This window comes from Pungitius pungitius, chromosome 4 (assembly GCF_949316345.1).
Source record: "Pungitius pungitius chromosome 4, fPunPun2.1, whole genome shotgun sequence".
NCBI lineage: Eukaryota > Metazoa > Chordata > Actinopteri > Perciformes > Gasterosteidae > Pungitius > Pungitius pungitius.
Window position 1 is genome coordinate 24,234,781 of NC_084903.1, and position 19,557 is coordinate 24,254,337.

Below are 19,557 nucleotides of genomic sequence, written 5' to 3' on the forward strand. Positions count from 1 at the left end.
TTGATGAATATGATTATTTATCGATCCTGCTGGCGGATCAATAACTTCACAACAAACAGTGTGAATCGACACTCAATATGTTTGCTAACTATTAATTACGGTTTTGGACCGTTGCCGTGACGACAGACATATTTATTTCCGACTCATTTATTGAAACACGATAAATGAATCAAAGAATCGCTGAGGTGTTGAATTCTTCTGTCCTTTATGAAGATCAATAACCGATCACATGAGGACTTGATTAGTCTTTTCAACGTCTGTATAAAAAACAAGGCACTGCCATTAGTTATTCTAAATACGACCCATGCAGATTCAAAGTATAAATTACACTTTATTTCAACCCCCTCCTCCACTTTCTTCTTTTTTCACAATTTTCTTCAATTTTTTTTGTCATTTTTTGAGTTTTTTTATTATTAAACATACAACATCTTTTGTCAAATATATACGTAAGCCTGCAGTCAATACAGGACATCGGCTCTTTGAAGAAATAAAACTAAGTGAAACGAGAAGCTGAATTTACAAAACAATGAAAAGAAAAGTCGGCAGAAATAAGAGACACTTAAAGCACGTGACATGTTTTTGGAATTCCGCGGCGTCCTTTACGCGTTTATACTGCAGCGAGTGAGACGCCTTCAGGCAGAAACAACAAAGCATTTGGTTTGAAGAGAACTCTACACACACGTTAGTAACTTTTATTTCAAATGAATCTCGCTGTGACGTCACAGGAAATTAAAATACTGCAACAACATCACCGAAGGCAGCAAATCCCACGACAGGAGCAGACAGTCAACGCACCCGAAGCCTGGCGGATCTCCATGGAAACGCCCAGATGAGTCTCACTGTTCTCCTTCATCATCATCATCATCACCACCACCACCACACTGTAGTTTATTCTGACTCACTAGAGCACCACGTGGGGATCCTTCCGCCGCTGAAAATAGTCCCGACCGAAGCCCAACGGCTTCCTCCAGTTTGTTTTCTTCAAAATATGAAACTATATATTTGGTTAATAAATCTTTAATCTTTATACGTGAGGTTTTTAACCAAACGTCTCTGCGACGCTTCGCCTCAACGCAACACTGATACTGGATACAAAACAAGGTTACAGCCCGACAACAACAAACCAAAGAAGAAGTCCACAATGACTGTTGATATTTGAGATGTACGTATGGTCACCAGCCATAGCGTGTTAATACAGACGGTACTTTAAATAAGAAAACACCTAAATGAGGAGGAAGCATCACCTGCACAGGGGAAAAAAAACAGAAAACAGAATAAATAATTGGATCTACTTTCATTTCGGGTTCGTGATCCACACAACGCGCAGTGCTCAGAGACCTGCGCTCTGTGGGCGGGGCTTAGCTCTTCAGAGCCTCTAGTGGGGGGGCCGCAGATTGCAGCCGACTGAATTCTCCGTTTCCCAAATGGAGAACCGCGGCTCCGCCCCCTACCAACAATGGGTCCAGCTCCTCCACGCAGCTCAGGATTTAAAGTGTAGTGCTTTGGATTTTCCATGTTACGTTTTCCATTACTTAAGAAGGTGAGCATGGCGCCGACGTTCACTCGTAGGTGTGCGCTTCATTTAAATAACAAAAAGGAACCTGAAAGGTTGTAAAAACATAAGAGTCTAGATACTGGATGTGTGTGTTTAAAGCGAGGTGAACCGAGCTCTGATGTGGAGCGACTCCTCCTCTGAGGTGGAGGAGCGTCGGGATCCAACATGGCCGCTCGCCATGCAACACACTAAATGAAAGAAACTAGACAATAACAATTCTAATAGTCATCAACATCCCTCGAGTGATCGATCAGGACTGCACTAAGGGGGGGGGGTCCTAGCAGCCTTATTCCCTATAGACCTATGTATTTTAATAAAGTTACAATAAACTGAGGATGAATATTAAGGCAAAGAGTAACCGTGAGGTTAAGAAAGAAAGAAAGAAAGAATAAAGCCGCTGCGGTGCAGTGAGCGTGTTCGGCCAGCAGGGGCGGCGGGCGCCACCGAGGCGTCTCTGGGGAAACCAAAGAGACCCTTCATGGACTGACGGGGCGACGCCAGAGGAACCCAAACGTCTGCTTCTCACGTCTCACAAGCAGCACGCGAGAGACGCCTGGCGTCAACACGCAGCTGCTTCAGAAGAAGAAGGAGAAGAAGGAGAAGAAGAAGAAGAAGGAGAAGAAGAAGGAGAAGGAGAAGAAGGAGAAGAAGAAGAAGAAGAAGGAGAAGAAGAAGAAGGAGAAGGAGACTGAACCCTGCGTCTGAACCACAAACACACTTTGAAGGCACTGTGCCATCAGAGGGGCTCTGTCTTCAAAGAGTTAATACGGCATCAACAATGCGCAACTCATGTCCTCCTACACTCGACCACATGACATCATCATCCTCAATCACCTTCGTCCAATCAGAGGTCCCGCCCCCGACGTCTTTCTCAGTTTAAAACATCCGCTTCCCTTTCCAGCGTCGCCTCAGCTCCTTTCTTTCTTTCTTCTGCCACTTCCTGTGTCCTTCTCAATCTCTTCCTCTCAGCCCTCCTCACACACCTCCTCCTCCTCCACATCCTCCTCCTCCTCCTCCTCATCCTCCTCTCCAAGCCAAAGTCTTCCTCTGCTGGCTGTGAAAATAAAGGATGAGTTTGTTGTAAAAATGTTGGGCGGCCAAATGCGACCTGAAGTTCATCTGTGTACCCTTTGAAAGTCGCATCATCATGTAAACAATAAACACACACAACACAAATAAGGACTTGGGTTTCTTTGTGGATCCTTGGTGAGAGGATCCTGACCTTCTGACCCCGCGGCCTGTGGTCCATGTGCGGGGGGACGGGGGGGGCACACTGATCCACGGCCTGACGCCTGTTCACACACAGGAGCAGGAGGTGTGTTGTGTGTTTACGTCACTGGGGGGGGGGGGGGGGTGTGATGGTCATATCTCCCTCATGCTCCACTGGTTGAGCACTGGGGGGGGGGGGGTATCAGAAGGGCAGAGAGCCTCCTGAACCAGCGCCGTCTCACTCAGGGCCTCCACTCATATGGTCGATGTGCGGTCGGCGCCGTCTGAAGAGCAGCAGAGGGGAGAGGAGGCGTTAGTGCTCATTTAGAGGTACAGGGACCTGTCAATCACAGTAAGCCCCGCCCCAAAGCATCCCCTGCTCTATGGTCTGTTTGACTCTAAATGGACCATAAACTACTAAATGAACGTTTAGCAAAACTTGAAACCAGAGATTGAGACCATAAACTCATGTTTAAAAGTGAAAAATTGAATAAATTCACATCAAATAAATATAAAATAGGTTAAAAAAATAAATACATATGAATAAAAGATGAATATTATAAAAAGATCTAGAACATTTTAAACCAATGAAAAGGGATCTTTTATTTTTCAGTTTATGGATGATGATCATATTTGCATGTAATATAGTTTTATGATTTGTCGAAGTCACAACTGTAAGCTCTGTATGAACAGAGGGGGGCGGGGGTAAAGGGGCGGGGCCACGAGTGAAGGCCGGAGGCTCTAAGGAGACGGCTGCAGCAGAGAGCGGTCGGAGCGGCAAAACATCTGTAACAACACAGGAAGTCAGCGCTTTACTGTGAATACTCCAAAACCTGGAAGTTTAAAGACGAGAAGAAGAAACTGTAAGCTGAGAGAGTTCCTTCAGTTAAAGGCACCGCTCGGCTCTGCTCTCCACCAAACACACACACACACACACACACACACACACACACACACACACACACACACACACACACACACACACACACACACACACACACACACACACACACACACACACACACACACACACACACACAAAGCAGCACTTGTCCACTATTGGGCGTCGAGCACTGAAGTCTACTGTCTTCACCTCAGTCTGGTCTTGAGAGGGTGGGGGCTATTGCCCCCCCCTCTTTAACCTGAGGACCTCTGCACTCCTCACAAACATTGACTCACTGGACTACGTCGTGTACACTACCGAGTACCGAGTCTTCTCTCTTGATTTATTCCCTCAGTAAACATTGTAAACATGAGTTTATGGTCTCAGTCTCTAGTTTCAAGTCTTCTTCAATGCAGCATGATGTTCATTTAGTGAATGATGGTCCATTTAGAGTCAAACAGACCATAAACAGGGGATGCTTTAGGGCGGGGCTACAAAGCATCTCTGTAATAATGTGAGGTCACACTTTTGTTCATTCTCAGCAGCTGAGATGATTCATCATAAACCATCACGACGTACCAATGATGTCACATGTTATCTGATTACCTCCCAAGGCGTGCTCCGTCATACTCAGACACAGAGACTCCAGGCGGTTGTTGATGTCCGGCTCCGTCACCGGCAGCTGGAGATCTGCACCACAATTATCATGATGATGATGATGGTGATCACAGGATTTAATTCAACAAACCATTGAAGCACAGATCATTTACTACATCACGGCACAGCATCCTCATGCGTGTTTAGTGACTTTACACGAGAGAGACACACACACACACACAAACCCTCTTTCACTAAAAGGTGAGCATACAGTGTTGAAATCAGAAGACCAAGCAGCAGTCAGTCAGGCTGAAGCTACCGTGAGAGTTTTATTCAGCTTATTTTTGGTGAAACCATGTCAATGTCCAGGGCTTTTATTGTGAAAGGACTAATTGAGCCAGATGTCCGATGTACATAATAAATAAGTCACTTGGTTGAAGGGTAAAGGTTTAGGAAACTTGTCACTTTGTAGACCAACCCAAATGGCTTTAGTCCCGCCCCTGCTCCACAGTGATTGGATGGCTGGGTGAAACGTGACAGTGACTCCATGATGATGTTTCATTCGCAGCATGAATAATCTGAACCGTCCCTTTAAACCCGGCTAGTTGCTGCCAGCGGTTTGGGGGGGTTGTATTTGGGACCCAGTGGAGCTTAGCAACCCCTCTCAAACATTTAGCTCTAAGCTGAAAACCCTGTTGGCCGGAGGGAAAAGCTGAGTTAGGCCCAGTAGTATTTATAGGCTCCAAATCCCCCCCCTCCCTGCCCCCCCCCACTCTACACACACTCGTTCCCTCGCCTCCTCATGCTCTGCGTCTCACTTAATACGTCTCTCTATCCGCCTGTTGGCAGAGAGACGACAGACCTCACATATATGCACAGAGTCAGTGGAGGGTGACCCAGCTACAGCCCCCACTACACCACTGTGCATGACTCTGCAGAGTCGTCTAAGCGAGGGAGGGGGGTAAAGAGAGAGAGAGTCAGGGAGAGAGGGAAGGGAAGGAGTGGGCCGGGTCCTCGCAGCACAAAGAGCCTCATTGTGAGACTCCCTCCGCTCTCCTGCTTTAAAAGAAAATATGTTTTTGCGCTTAATTCTGACAACAGAACATTTCTGGTGTGTGTGTGGGGGGGGGGAGTTTGGAGGTCCAAAGTTGTTCCATTACGGTCTATTGTTCTTGTGGGACCAGTCAGCAGAGGCCACTGTAGGTCACTCCGCCTGGCGCCGATGGCTACCATGTCCCCAGCCCGTGAGGGGCCCCCATCACAAACAACACTGCTCCTGGTTCAGCGTGCTGGAGCTCCTTTACCGCCATACGTCAAGTCATGTGACCATGCTGGAGCTCCTTTACCGCCATACGTCAAGTCATGTGACCATGCTGGAGCTCCTTTACCGCCATACGTCAAGTCATGTGACCATGCTGGAGCTCCTTTACCGCCTTACGTCAAGTCATGTGACCATGCTGGAGCTCCTTTACCGCCTTACGTCAAGTCATGTGACCATGCTGGAGCTCATTTACTGCCTTACGTCAAGTCATGTGACCATGCTGGAGCTCATTTACTGCCTTACGTCAAGTCATGTGACCATGCTGGAGCTGCTTTACCGCCATACGTCAAGTCATGTGACCATGCTGGAGCTGCTTTACCGCCTTACGTCAAGTCATGTGACCATGCTGGAGCTCCTTTACCGCCATACGTCAAGTCATGTGACCATGCTGGAGCTCCTTTACCGCCTTACGTCAAGTCATGTGACCATGCTGGAGCTGCTTTACCGCCATACGTCAAGTCATGTGACCATGCTGGAGCTCCTTTATAGTCTATCGATAAGTCATGTGACCATGCTGGAGCTCCTTTACCGCCTTACGTCAAGTCATGTGACCATGCTGGAGCTCCTTTACCGCCTTACGTCAAGTCATGTGACCATGCTGGAGCTCATTTACTGCCTTACGTCAAGTCATGTGACCATGCTGGAGCTCCTTTACCGCCATACGTCAAGTCATGTGACCATGCTGGAGCTCCTTTACCGCCTTACGTCAAGTCATGTGACCATGCTGGAGCTGCTTTACCGCCATACGTCAAGTCATGTGACCATGCTGGAGCTCCTTTACCGCCTTACGTCAAGTCATGTGACCATGCTGGAGCTCCTTTATAGTCTATCGATAAGTCATGTGACCATGCTGGAGCTCCTTTATAGTCTATCGATAAGTCATGTGACCATGGTTGTTAGATGCGATTCATTGCTACCTCCAAGAGAAGAACAAGTTGTTAAATGGAAGACGCCGTTTCTCACCGGCGTGCTGGAACATAACCATGGTTTGTGGCGTGGTGTGGACCGGCAGGGAGCGGGTCCTCTGCACCGAGCTGTGCGTCCGGCTCGGCATGCTGTTGCTTCCTCCGGGGTTAGCGAACCAGAGGCCCTGGGGGGGGTGGGGGGGGGGTAACCGAAGCATTAAAGACGCTCTGTGGGGACAGCGTGACGTAGTGATGGTACACTCATCGTCTCCGTCCTCTCTCATGAAAAGGAAAACGTCTCTAACTGATATTTATAGTTCCCTCTCAGGTGTGAACAACCTGCATTTGGACTTCATCCAGTCGTTTATTTATTTCTATAATTAATCAAAGATCACGATTGGATGACAATAAACAGCTGCTGAACGTCTATGGAACAAAATAACGACATAATGGACCTATCAGAACTTTCACTGATCAAAGAATATTATGAAGCCCCCCCCCCCCATGTCTGAACCACATCTAATGAAAGCCTCAAAAAGTCACCACATGAATTCATCACTGAAACCTGCCCATTACCCCCCCCCCCCCGCGGCCAGGGGGAAAACAGGAAATGCCTGTGAACTGCTCTCACTGCCTCCCTCTCTCTCTCTGTCAGCTCTGTGCTTTCTGCCCCTCCTCCTCCACCACAGCTACCTCTCCCAAACTATGACTCACATATTCCCCCCCCCGCCCCCCCGCCACACATCCACAGAGCAGCCCCTCACAAGAAGGTCCAGCGTGAGGAGGAGGAAGTGAGGTATTTCCTCCCATTGTAAGGAGGGAGAGGGAGAGATAGAAGGAGGGAGGGAGGGGGAGGGAGGTTTGGGTGGGTCCTCGTGCTCCTCCTGTTCCAGTGTTCTGCTCTGACGTAGATCTTCTGGTATGTGTTGAGACAAGCTCCATCCACCTCACGGCATCCACCCAACGCCGCTTCTCACTCCACCCACATTGTTTGGGGGGGGGGTTACGGTCATGGAATAATGACATAAATGTCGGAATACGTCCATAAGAAGGAATTCTGCTGACTAGGTTCCTTCTGGAATGTGGTGTGACTCATTTCAAAACGCTCCTCAGTGATGACATCATTGTTTAACTATTTCTTTATGGGCAAATATTCATAAAAGGCTTTTTAGAAAATGACTTGAAATACTCTAAGACGTCTTAGCCACAAAGATATACATACATATATATATAAAGTATATATATAAAGTGTTCACTGACCTGTCTCCCCTGCTTGGGGCCCGTGGGGATGCTGCTGGAGCTGCGAGGCGTCGGCCCCAGCAGCCCCCCGCTGCCCAGCAGGGGGCGGGCGCCGGGCAGACTCCTGGAGGGCATCTGGAACTGGCGAAGGCTCCTCCGGGCCGACACGCCGCCCCCGACACAGCCAGCGGTGGGGAGGGAGTTGGACTGGCCGAACCGGCTGCAGAAACAAGGGGGGGAACACGAAGGAAGTTGAATATTCGTAAAGGTTAAAACGATGTCATCCTGAAGGAAATGTGTCCAGCTGGACATCATCTGAAGACGGACCCCCGTGGTCCTGGTTCTGGTAACTCCTGCACGCTCACCTCCTCTGCGATCGGTACCCCGCTAAGTCGAGGATGGTTTTCCTTGGAATGGACCGGAACAGCCTCTGGACCTGTTGTTTCCATGACAACAGCCTCTTCTTCTGCGTCTCTGTGAAGGACTGATGGGGGGGGGGCATGAGGACGATTATTTGCAGTAGTATGATGAGAACATGAGAAGGCTGCAGGACGTCGTTCCTCATCAATGTACGTCTCCTCAGTCGTTTCCCTAAACACAAACCATCTAGTTGTGTAATGAGTAACGATGGCGTGTCAGACGCGTTGGAGCAGAAGCGTCCTTGTCGGGGGGGGGGAGTGTCTGTAATGCAGGGTGCTCCAGGGGGAGGGCCTACCTCGTGGATAAGGCACTTGTCGATGAGCTGCAGGTAGGAGCTGATGCTGTCCTCGTCTGACCTGGACACCAGCAGCTGGGTGCAAACTGAGGACGGAGACGTGGACGTGAGAACCAATCACAAACCTCTCCGGGCGACGCCCCCGACCCGAGCTGCCCACCTTTGCCCATGACGCGAGTGAACTGGCCGGGTAGATCCCCCTCGGCGATGATGCTGCCGCCCGACTCCGCCTCCCCTCCGCCCACCCCGGTCAGGTGGGCACCGGGCGCCGCGCTTTTGCACTCGTGGCCCAGCAGGGAGCGCTGCGGGGAGGCCTCCTCGCCGCCGCCAAAGGCCTTGATGGGCGTCACGATCATCTGGTGGAGCTCCTGCAGCGGAGCGCGCAGGTTACTGCCCTCCAGCACGTCCTGGTGGAAAGGGGGGGGGGGGTTAGGTGTTTGCACTTCACCAGCTTCAGACCCCGGTCTCCGGGGGTCAGTGCGCCGGGTGTGAGCTCTCTACACTTCTCTACGACTTCCTGTTAAGACGGCGGTAGATGTGGGGGCGCTAGCTAGCTGGCAGGTAGCTGCTGCCTTGGTGTCACGAAGGCTACAGCGAGCACGCCACCCGACATCCGGCAGTCAAAAGTAATAATACCCAAAATACACACATGTTGTATCCCCCCCCCCCCCCCACCACGGCAGCGCTCCACACCAGTCTGTGTAAAAACCCAACATAGCGAGTGCGAGGCTCTGGTTTCCTCCGGTCCTTCCACATTTGTGACTGTTGAAAAGGTTAAACCTGAATTTAGCGGCGTGGCCCTGGGGGCCGTTGTCCCGCTCTGAAGGCGGACCTGCGGGTTTGAGGGGGTTGTGGTGGCGGATGAGTTTAAATTTGGAGCCCAAAACTCTCCTTCCTGGGTCAGATGTTCCACTCGCTGCCATTTCACACACACAACACCACCCTTTGTAAAAGTCCACACACACAGAACACAGAATGACACAGCGCGGTGCAGATGAAGAGGAGGTGGGTTCTGACCTTTTCCAAGCTGCGCAGCAGGTTCTGCCTCTCTTTGAGCTTCAGGATGCTGATGACAATCTTGTGTCGCGCTCCTTTGGTGACCTTCTGTTGGAAGAAGAGAGTTTTGTGTCAAACACCAGATATTTGCTGTGAATACTTTGATCGACGGTCTGCAGGCCGATCAGAGGAGCAGGTGAGATGATGCAATAGACAACAATATATATATATATATAATATATATATATATATATTTATATGTTGTGACGATGGCGAGCAGCACCTGCAGGAAGCTCTGTTCTTTTCTTTCAAAATAAACTCCTTGACATCCACAGGAGCCCCTTCAGTCCCACACCGTGACTATGGACAGTGTGTGTGTGTGTGTGTATTTGTGTACATTTATATACTGTGTATATAAATATAAATGCGTGCCTCCAGCTGCTCTTCAGTCAGCGACATCATCTCATCGTAGGTCATGGTGGAGAAGAGAGCGGCGTACTTATGGAGGCGGAGACTCTTCAGCCAGGCAGGAACATCTGAAGGGGAGACAGACAACGGGGTCACATGGTGCTCGTTTAGTGGCTGGCGAGTTAGCTGGCTGGTTAGCATGCTAAAGCTAATCGCTAGCACGCCGCTGTTGTTATGACGGTTAGGGGTTAAATCCATCAACAGCGCTACAAAAATACACATTTATATTGTTTTTGAGGGTGAGAATAGATTTAAGGGGTTGGTTACCGTTGAATATTTTTATAAAATAAACAGAACACGTGTACAATATTCAACAGTCTGAAAGTCTTCGCTAACTGCTCATACGTCCACATCTTTGGGCTGGTGCTGGTTTGCGTCTCTTTTTCTTAATCTAAAGTTTATAACTGAAGCAGAACGGTCCCTGTACAGAGTGTGTGCTGCTTTTACATATTACTCTGTTTCCAGAGGCTCTTGACGTGGGCGTGACACCAGTTTGGAGCAAAGAAGTTCCCCCACACCTTCTACAACTGACTGACATCATTTCCCCCTGAGACGTGACAAGTGGTGACGGATGTAATAACATCAGAGTTGACCGGGGTCGGCTTCCTCTGCTCGTCCTGACAAACGGCCCGGACCGGATCCACGACATGCCGGGCCCCACGAGGCCCCACGAGGCCCCACGCCGACGCCCCCCAGGCTTCTGCTGTGAGAGGACTACCTTCTGTGCAAATGTTTCTTCTTTCTTCAATGTGCATCTGACAAATACTGCACATTTTAGCATTTAGAGGGCACCAATTACCTCCATTTCACTTCAACATGTACAAAACCATTGCATAGGAGCAGGTCCCACGAGAGGCCAGAGGTCAACCCACAGTCTCACAGAGAGAAAAACCAAGTCAGCAGCACAAAACCAAGGAGCCGCGATGGGCTACAAAAGTTTTTAAAGTCAAATGTCTCACGATCACACTGCCCAAATTTGAAAAGAATCAGAATGACTCTCTGGGAGGAGTTTGGGCTTTTACATCTCTAAGAAATGATGAAAATGGGCCAAAAATCTGCTAGAAATGCAGATATTTAACGATTAACTACAGCATAAAATAGGGCAGGTTTAGAGGTGGAATACATACATATGGTAAGAATTTGGAAGATTTGTGTCTTAAGCCACACCCCCTAAAAGTGAATTGTTCCATATCTTCTAAAAACAATGAGATATTAACAAGCTTTATATGATTTCTAATGAGATTAAACCAATAATTATCCACAGAAACTCTTGTGAGTATCAGAACCAGCGTTTAGGAGGAGTTGGCAAAAGTTTTTTTTTTTTACAGAATTCAAAATGGCGGAATATCTAAGTTGCTGCATTTAAACGCCATGATTTACTTTTTTGTAGAACATGTTCAAGAGCACATTTGTGGCAAATGTCAAACAGGGTTAATGTGGTACTTTTCCATTTTCTAGTGGGGCTCAATAGAGACATTCGTTTGATCCAATGTCACATTTTCCACCAGTCCGATATGCATAACAAAATGAACAACTTTTGGAAAATTATTAAAAAAGGGCAGAAAAATCACACAAAAATCAAAATGGCCAACTTTCTTTCAAACTTGTAGGTCAAAAACTGGCCTGGTGTGTACTTTGCAAATTTCTAGGGGGCGCTATAGAGACATTTCTTTATACCCAAATGCAAGACCCCCAAATTATCACCATTTTCACCAGTCCTGTTGTGGATACCAAATTAACAACATTTGAATATGAATATGAGCCCCCAAAAAGGCAAAATAAATAAAGGTAATAATAATAATAATGAAATAGGCTCCTTTTAAAAGGTCTAAAAAGTCCCCAAATCTTGTGACACAGTGGCCGTTTTTTGAAATGCGTACATGCAACCCTGTGAACCACCGCGTGTGTGTGTGTGTGCGCGTGTGTGTGTGTGTGTGTGCGCGTGTGTGTGTGTCTCCCGCTCACCCCTCATGCCGCTGCCATCGTCGTGGAAGGAGCTGCGATGGAGGCCCGAGGCGCCCCCCAAGCCGGCCTCCTCCAGGTGCTCGCTGCCCCCGCTGCCCGAGGAGGCGATGCTGCTCTGGGGCGAGAGGGGCGCGTGGTCCGGGGCCGGGCCCCTGGCGGCCCGCAGGTCCTCCTGGGACAGCCAGACGGGGCCCAGCGGCTGGCTGCTCGGGCCGCTCATGGGAGGCGTGAGCGACACGGAGCGCTTCAGGGGACTGTGCTGCTGGCCGCCGCCTCCACTGGGCAGGGCTGGAAGACGTGAGCGGGGGGGGGGGGGGGGGGGGTTGCATTAATAGCAGTCACATGACGTTATTTTGGTGTTTGAGGTAATCAAGCTATAACCTAGTGGTGGTAACGAGGAGCGTCATGATACATCAAGTTGTCAACTTAATCAACTTAAACCCTGCTAAGGTTTCAACATCTTGGTTAAAGGTGCTAATCAGCTCAGCCCCCCTGTGTCACTACGGGTTATAAAAGCTATTAATAATCCATTAATCATGAACATGTGAGCACCTCAGGATGAACTCAGGATGGATGCCCATTTGGGTCAAACTGTCTGGACCCGAGGAAAAGGGAGATTAACATGATGAGCAGAGCCAGAGAAGCTTCTAGTGTCGCCGCTCAGACGGGGTGAGCTGCCTCCTCCTCCTCCTCCTCCTCCTCCTCCTCCTATATGCGGCCCTCTTACTGTTGCTGCTATCTATAGGACTTCATGGGCCCCTTTTAAAATAGGTGCCCAGCTAACATTACAAGTTCCAGTCCCTAAATATTAGCCATTTTCCCTAAATACAATCTCCCACAAAGGCTGCCTTATAAGGGAAAGGATGGGGGGGTACGGGCAGCCTGGTCTGACTGCACCTCAGGGTGTTGGGTGCTCAGCTGCCCCCACCCTGCCCCCACCCTGCGCCGTAGTCACTGAGCGGCTTGTTGAGTGTATTTAGTAAAAATATCTTTGGGTTTTGGACATAACGAGACGTAAAAAGACGTCACAGTAGACATTTCAAAGACCACAAAGGCACTGATTGATGAAACAGGCAACAAAGTAAGTGAAGTGAAGGGTAGGGGGGACGGGGGACGGGGCGTCTCCTACCTCCACTGGTTCCCACGGCGTTGATGGTTGCCGGCACAGAGGAGGACGGGTAGAGCAGGAGGTGCCCGTTCTCACAGCCCTGCTGCTGCTGCCAGCCCCCCAGCCCCGAGTCCCTGGCGCTCTGCCACCCGTTGAGCCGGTCGTCCGAGCCGTAGCGCTGGTGGAGATGCATGGAGTAGGGGTTCCCCGACGACGAGGTGTTGGTGGAGGAGGAGGAGGAGGAGCCCGACGAGGAGAGGGTAGACGGAGGCGTGGCCTGCTGCTGCCCGGAGGGAGGAGGCCTCTCCAGCGAGTCCCCCCGCGCGGCCGCCCTCTCCTCCAGGTGGTTGAGCCAGAGCGCCAGGGCGGAGCGGTCCTCCAGGGAGGTGGCAGGGTGGATGAGGGCGTAGGAGAGGAGCTGGCGGGACTCCTCCAGGTGGCGGCCGTGCTCGATGGTGTGCGCCAGGATGCGCGGCAGCAGGCGCATGTACTCGCCTTTGGCCTCCACGTTGCCGGGCTTGAGCAGCGGCAGGTGGGTGAGGACCAGCGAGATGACGCGCTCCTTGGACTCGCCCTGCCACTGGCTGATCACCCCTGGGGGAGGAGAAAACCACACCGTCAGCATCACAAACCCACGGGCCGGGGAGACGTGACAGAGCATGACACGCAGCAGCACGCTGGTTCCTAGAAAGCCGTGAGCCGCCTGAAGTGAAGGCGGGTGAATATGTACATGAGACTGGAAAAGATGGAGGTCTGAAATGCTTTCATCCCTTCACCAGATGATCCCTTCACCAGATGATCCCTTCACCAGATGATCCCTTCACCAGATGATCCCTTCACCAGATGATCCCTTCACCAGATGCAGCTCAGTTCAGGAGCAACAGGAGCACAAATACTTCCATTTAAATGGCCGTTGTGTCACAGAGGCGCGGTGGTGGTTAGCGCTGTTGTGTGTGGAGACGCCGTGTGTCTTGCCTGGTGTTAGCTGGGATTGACTGCTGCCCCCCCCCCCCCCCCTTCCTGCGACCCCTTGGGATCAGCGGAGTAGATGACTGATGGCTTATTGGTGACATTACAGCTTTGGCTCCTTTCATTAGAGTCGTCTCTGATTTGACTGGGAGCAGAGAATAGAGGGCGCAGAGATGACGTCATGCGTCCGCCCCACTCCTCCATACATGGAGCTCTATTGTTGTCCCAGTCGGGGGGGGGGGGCTATAGATACCGCCGCCGGTCGGCTCCACTTCCTGCTTGAGATGTGTGAGTTTAACCACTCTTAACCCCCGCGGGGGGGGGGGGGGGGGGGTGCGTCTAAATCCGACAGATGAGGTGAAACCAAAAAATACATCTGCCCAAAGATATCTCAATGTCACAGCGTGCTTTGGGACAGCTGCAGCAGACGGTCGACCACAGACCCCACGGGTCACTTTAATGTCACCCAATGAGAGATGAGGATTCGTCCCGCTCACATCATCTCACTGTGACTGAAGGCCTCACTTATGGATGGAAACCACATGTCCTTTGTGTGTTGTTGAGATGCTTTACAGCAGGTAACAAGTCACTCTGCTCTGAACAGCCATGACCATATTTGGACGGGGAAGCAGTGACCTACGGACGCCCCCCCCCGCCCCAAGCATCCCCTGCTCTGTGGTCTGTTACGGAACATCTTTACTAAATGAACACCATGCTGTTCTGAAGATGAAACTAGAGACGAGGTTCAAATAAAAAGGAACCTTCTTGTCTCAGAACGAAAGAAGCACCAGAGACCCGAACGTCACAAAGCAGACCAGGACACTCTTACTCAATCTGCCCACTTATTTTAGGTCAGTTCCAACTGAACAGGCTCTTTCTTTAAAGGAGAAGAGTGAAAGAGGGAGGGAGGGAGGGAGGGGGGGGTTTCTCCGCTCTGCCCAGAGGATGATGTCATGCTTCATTCCTCAGAGGTAAACCTCGGGAACAACGCGAGTTCTTATGCGTGATTCAAACTCGTCTCTTTCCAGTCGATTTGGGACCTTTGGACGTAACACAGAGACGCAGAGAAACACGTTCAGGACTTTCAAGTCTATTTAACGTTTGTTTGACATGTCAGGATTTGTCTTAAGGAGCAGAAGATCGTCTCCAGTCCTACCACCGTCTGTCCCTGTGAGATCAGTGAAGAGAGAATAACTGTGTGGTCACCAAGGGCTGACGCGAGGCGTGGAAACTCCACACCAAGACGTCAGGAAGCTGCCTCAGGCTCACTGACTCCGAGGCCCAAAGGTCAGGAGGTCGAGGCCTCGGCCCAGGAGAGGTTCACCACGTGCAGCGACTTTCACCCTTCAAAGGAGGGGTCACAGTAATTGAACCCAGCACAGGTCAAAGGTCAACAGCTAGGAAAAACAACGGACCCGACGCAGTGAGGGAGCGCCGACCTGCCGACGCAATGTTTGGACCTGTCAATCACAGTGACTGTCCACGGGCAGGGGGGGTCACATGTCAGTGTGGAACTGCCGTGTGTGATGAATAACAAAAAACAAAACTCAATTTGAATTTTTAGCAGTGGGGGGGTTGGGGGGCTGTATTGATAGTAGGGGAAACGCTGGTTGAGCACTGGAGTGATTGGTTTAAAATACATTTGGTGACATCAATGTGTTTCATCAAAGTATCGTCATGCTGTTTAGTTTCAATGCTTCTTTAAAGTCAGAATGTCAGAGATGCAGTTATGACACGGCATACTATGAATAATCATGTTATGTGATTAAAAATCAGTTGAAGTTATTATTTAAAGTATCACTACCAACACAATGTTATGAGTGAGCGAGCAGACTGTACCAAGATGGCCGCCAGGTGTGGACGCGCTAAACCTGGCCATCAGACATCTAGCCTTCATGTAGATCTATGGATCCGAGCACAGCGGCTTCTGGTGAAACACTTCGTGTAGCTCAACACACCCCGACTCATCTGTCGGGCTGACACGCGGCGCCCCCCCGCCCAGGCTCCGCCCCCTCATCACAGCGGCCACATCCAGTCCGAGGGACCAATACCCCCGCTGACTGATTTAATCCAGTTCTCTAAGCCTCTGTGCTCTGATCCACGAGGCCTCCCTTTGACACATAAACAGCAGAGAGACCCTCCTCCAATCCATCTCATTCTAATGCAAGGACGCACCATTACACAACGAAGCCAACAGCTGATGGACGGGAAATGATCGTCATGACAACGGTCTGATTCTCACTTCCTCATTTAGCCCGTTGGGATGGCTGTGAGTTTGCTTTGTATCGGTAATACCTGTCAACGCATTGAGCCTTCGTTAAGCTCTGCCTCCAGAGGACTGGACTCTGTGTCACAATAAGCAACCAGAGCACTCACAGTGTGTGTTATTAACGTGAGGCTCATTGCATCAGGTGCTCATGGGGTTAAACTCTGACCCTGAGCCGCGTCCTCTTCACATCCGACTCACAGTGTGGAAACAATGTGATGGTTTTAGCCCGTTTGACACACACACACACACAGATTGTTAGGGACATGACTCCTCTGGTTCTATATATAGACGCTGACCGGCACACAAAGCCGGCTCCCGCAACAGATAAGACCATATCAGCGGTGGCAAAGGGACGCACTAACTGACCATCACACGACAATGGTACACCAGTGTGAGTGTGTGTGTGTGTGTGTGTGCGTTGAGTTTAAAGTCCAGATTAGGCTACATTTGTGTTGGGGCCACGGTGAAGCTGAGGGTTACCGTGTGTCCTCTGAGCCTCGGTCCCGTGTTCCTGCTGTTAGCAGAACAAACACGGGTCCCTTCACACGCTGTTGATCCAACACCAACCCCCCCCCCCCAACCGGAGGCCAGCCATCCCAGGGAGGGGGGAGAATTAAAGAGAAAGGCCTATATACATATACAGGACTGTCTCAGAAAATTAGAATATTGTGATAAAGTTCTTTATTTTCTGTAATGCAATTAAAAAAAACAAAAATGTCATGCATTCTGGATTCATTACAAATCAACTGAAATATTGCAAGCCTTTTATTTTTTTAATATTGCTGATTATGGCTTACAGCTTAAGAAAACTCAAATATCCTATCTCTAAATATTAGAATATTTCCTCAGACCAAGTAAAAAAAAAGATTTATAACAGCAAAACAAAATCAAGCATTTGAAAATGTCCATTAATGCACTCAGTACTTGGTTGGGAATCCTTTTGCACGGATTACTGCATCAATGCGGCGTGGCATGGAGGCAATCAGCCTGTGGCATTGCTGAGGTTTTATGGATGCCCAGGATGCTTCAATAGCGGCCTTTAGCTCATTTGCATTGTTGGGTCTGGTGTCTTTGAGCTTCTTCTTCACAATACCCCACAAATTCTCTATGGGGTTCAGGTCAGGGGAATTGGCAGGCCAATCGAGGACAGTAATGCCATGGTCAGTACACCAGTTACTGGTGGTTTTGGCACTGTGGGCAGGTGCCAGATCATGCTGGAAAATGAAATCCTCATCTCCATAGAGCTTTTCAGCAGACGGAAGCATGTAGTGCTCTAAAATCTCTTGGTACACAGCTGCATTTACTCTGGACTTGATGAAACACAGTGGACCAACACCAGCAGCTGACATGGCTCCCCAAACCATCACTGACTGTGGGAACTTCACACTGGATTTCAAGCAACTTGGATTTTGCTCCTCTCCAGCCTTTCTCCAGACTCTGGCGCCTTGACTTCCAAATGAAATACAACACTTGCTTTCGTCTGAAAAGAGGACTTTGGACCACTCTGCAACTGTCCGGTGCTTCTTTTCCATAGCCCAAGTCAGACGCTTCTTCCGTTGTCTTGAGTTCAGAAGTGGCTTGACCATGGGAATACGGCTATTGTAGCCCATTTCCCGGACACTTCTGTGAACAGTGGCTTTTGATACCTGGACTCCAGCTTCAGTCCACTGTCTTTGAAGCTCCCCCAAATTCTGGAAGCGACTCTTCTTCACAATGCTGTTAAGGCTGCGCTCATCTCTCTTGGTTGTGCAGCGTTTCCTGCCACATTTCCCCCTTCCAACAGACTTTTTGTGGATGTGCTTTGAAACTGCACTCTGTGAACAGCTTGCTCTTTGAGAAATTTCTTTTTGTGTCTTACCCTCCTGATGGAGGGTGTCAATGATGGTCCTCTGGACAGCAGTCAGATCAGCAGTCTTCCCCATACTTGGGATTTAGTTTACTGAACAAAGCTGAGTGTTTTTCAAGGCTCAGGAAACCCTTGCAGGTGTTTCGAGTTAATTAGACGATTCAAGTGATTAGTTGAATACCCTACTAGTATACTTTTTCATAATATTCTAATATTTAGAGATAGGATATTTGAGTTTTCTTAAGCTGTATGCCATAATCAGCAATATTAAAAGAATAAAAGGCTTGCAATATTTCAGTTGATTTGTAATGAATCCAGAATGCATGACGTTTTTGTTTTTTTAATTGCATTACAGAAAATAAAGAACTTTATCACAATATTCTAATTTTCTGAGACAGTCCTGTATATATATCACTATATATATATATAGTGTGTATGCGGTGGAAAGTGAATTAAATGTCTCCGTGAGTCCAAGACAAAGACTCTATGTGGGGAGGGATTTGGGGGGGGGCGGAGTAGTCGATGGGTGGAGCGAGAGGGGAGGAGGGCGAGGGGGGGTCCAGCTCAGCAGTGGGGAATGTGCTGGCAGAGATCAGGCCTCACACACCCAGACGGGGGCTACGTCCGACTCACAGCACCACCCACATCGCAGCGGTTTACACAAAACACCTCATCGGACTTCTTCAACTGCCCCCCCCCCCCCACATTATTCTATTATTAGTCTCCCACTGAGTTGGGAGAGTTTTTTCTGGTGGATGGTTGTTTCAGTGGTATTTGGCCGAGCCAGACAACGTGCATCAGTAAAAACAAGCAACACAGATATACAGTATGTAAAAGAAATGAAAGAAGGAAGGAGGAGCCTGAACGTAAGAAGATACGACCTCATCGCAAAATACTACAGTACTATGGAAATGATCTCATGCTACATGACCCCACCCACAGAGACACAGAGACACAGAGACACAGAGACACAGAGAGAGACACAGAGAGAGACACAGAGACACAGAGAGAGACACAGAGACACAGAGAGAGACACAGAGACACAGAGACACAGAGAGAGACACAGAGACACAGAGACACAGAGAGAGACACAGAGACACAGAGACACAGAGACGCAGAGACACAGAGAGAGACACAGAGACACAGAGACACAGAGACACAGAGACACACACAGAGACACAGAGACACAGAGACACAGAGACACAGAGAGAGACACAGAGACACAGAGACACAGAGACACAGAGACACACACAGAGACACAGAGACACAGAGACACAGAGACACAGAGAGAGACACAGAGACACAGAGAGAGACACAGAGAGAGACACAGAGACACAGAGAGAGACACAGAGACACAGAGACACAGAGAGAGACACAGAGACACAGAGAGAGACACAGAGACACAGAGACACAGAGAGAGACACAGAGACACAGAGACACAGAGACACAGAGAGAGACACAGAGACACAGAGACACAGAGAGAGACACAGAGACACAGAGACACAGAGACAC

The 19,557-nt window shown here is 49.5% G+C and overlaps 1 protein-coding gene across 3 annotated transcripts in view; it reads right to left on the reverse strand.

Moving 5' to 3' along the window:
- Positions 1 to 19,557, reverse strand: part of samd4a (sterile alpha motif domain containing 4A) — a 29,320-nt gene continuing 9,763 nt past the window's right edge. Inside the window, exons 3-13 of one of the 3 annotated variants that reach the window (XM_037488591.2) lie at positions 12,983 to 13,555; positions 11,854 to 12,141; positions 9,853 to 9,956; positions 9,442 to 9,528; positions 8,585 to 8,831; positions 8,425 to 8,510; positions 8,075 to 8,193; positions 7,731 to 7,929; positions 6,529 to 6,655; positions 4,254 to 4,337; positions 1 to 3,048 (exon numbers count right to left, since the gene is read on the reverse strand). In XM_037488591.2, coding sequence (XP_037344488.1) covers positions 3,020 to 3,048; positions 4,254 to 4,337; positions 6,529 to 6,655; positions 7,731 to 7,929; positions 8,075 to 8,193; positions 8,425 to 8,510; positions 8,585 to 8,831; positions 9,442 to 9,528; positions 9,853 to 9,956; positions 11,854 to 12,141; positions 12,983 to 13,555 — 1,943 coding nt within the window. In that variant the 3' untranslated portion in view covers positions 1 to 3,019. Of the gene's footprint in view, positions 3,049 to 3,069; positions 3,551 to 4,253; positions 4,338 to 6,528; positions 6,656 to 7,730; positions 7,930 to 8,074; positions 8,194 to 8,424; positions 8,511 to 8,584; positions 8,832 to 9,441; positions 9,529 to 9,852; positions 9,957 to 11,853; positions 12,142 to 12,982; positions 13,556 to 19,557 lie in introns of those variants that run through there. The other 2 variants (XM_062561930.1, XM_062561929.1) reach the window with 2 other exon arrangements.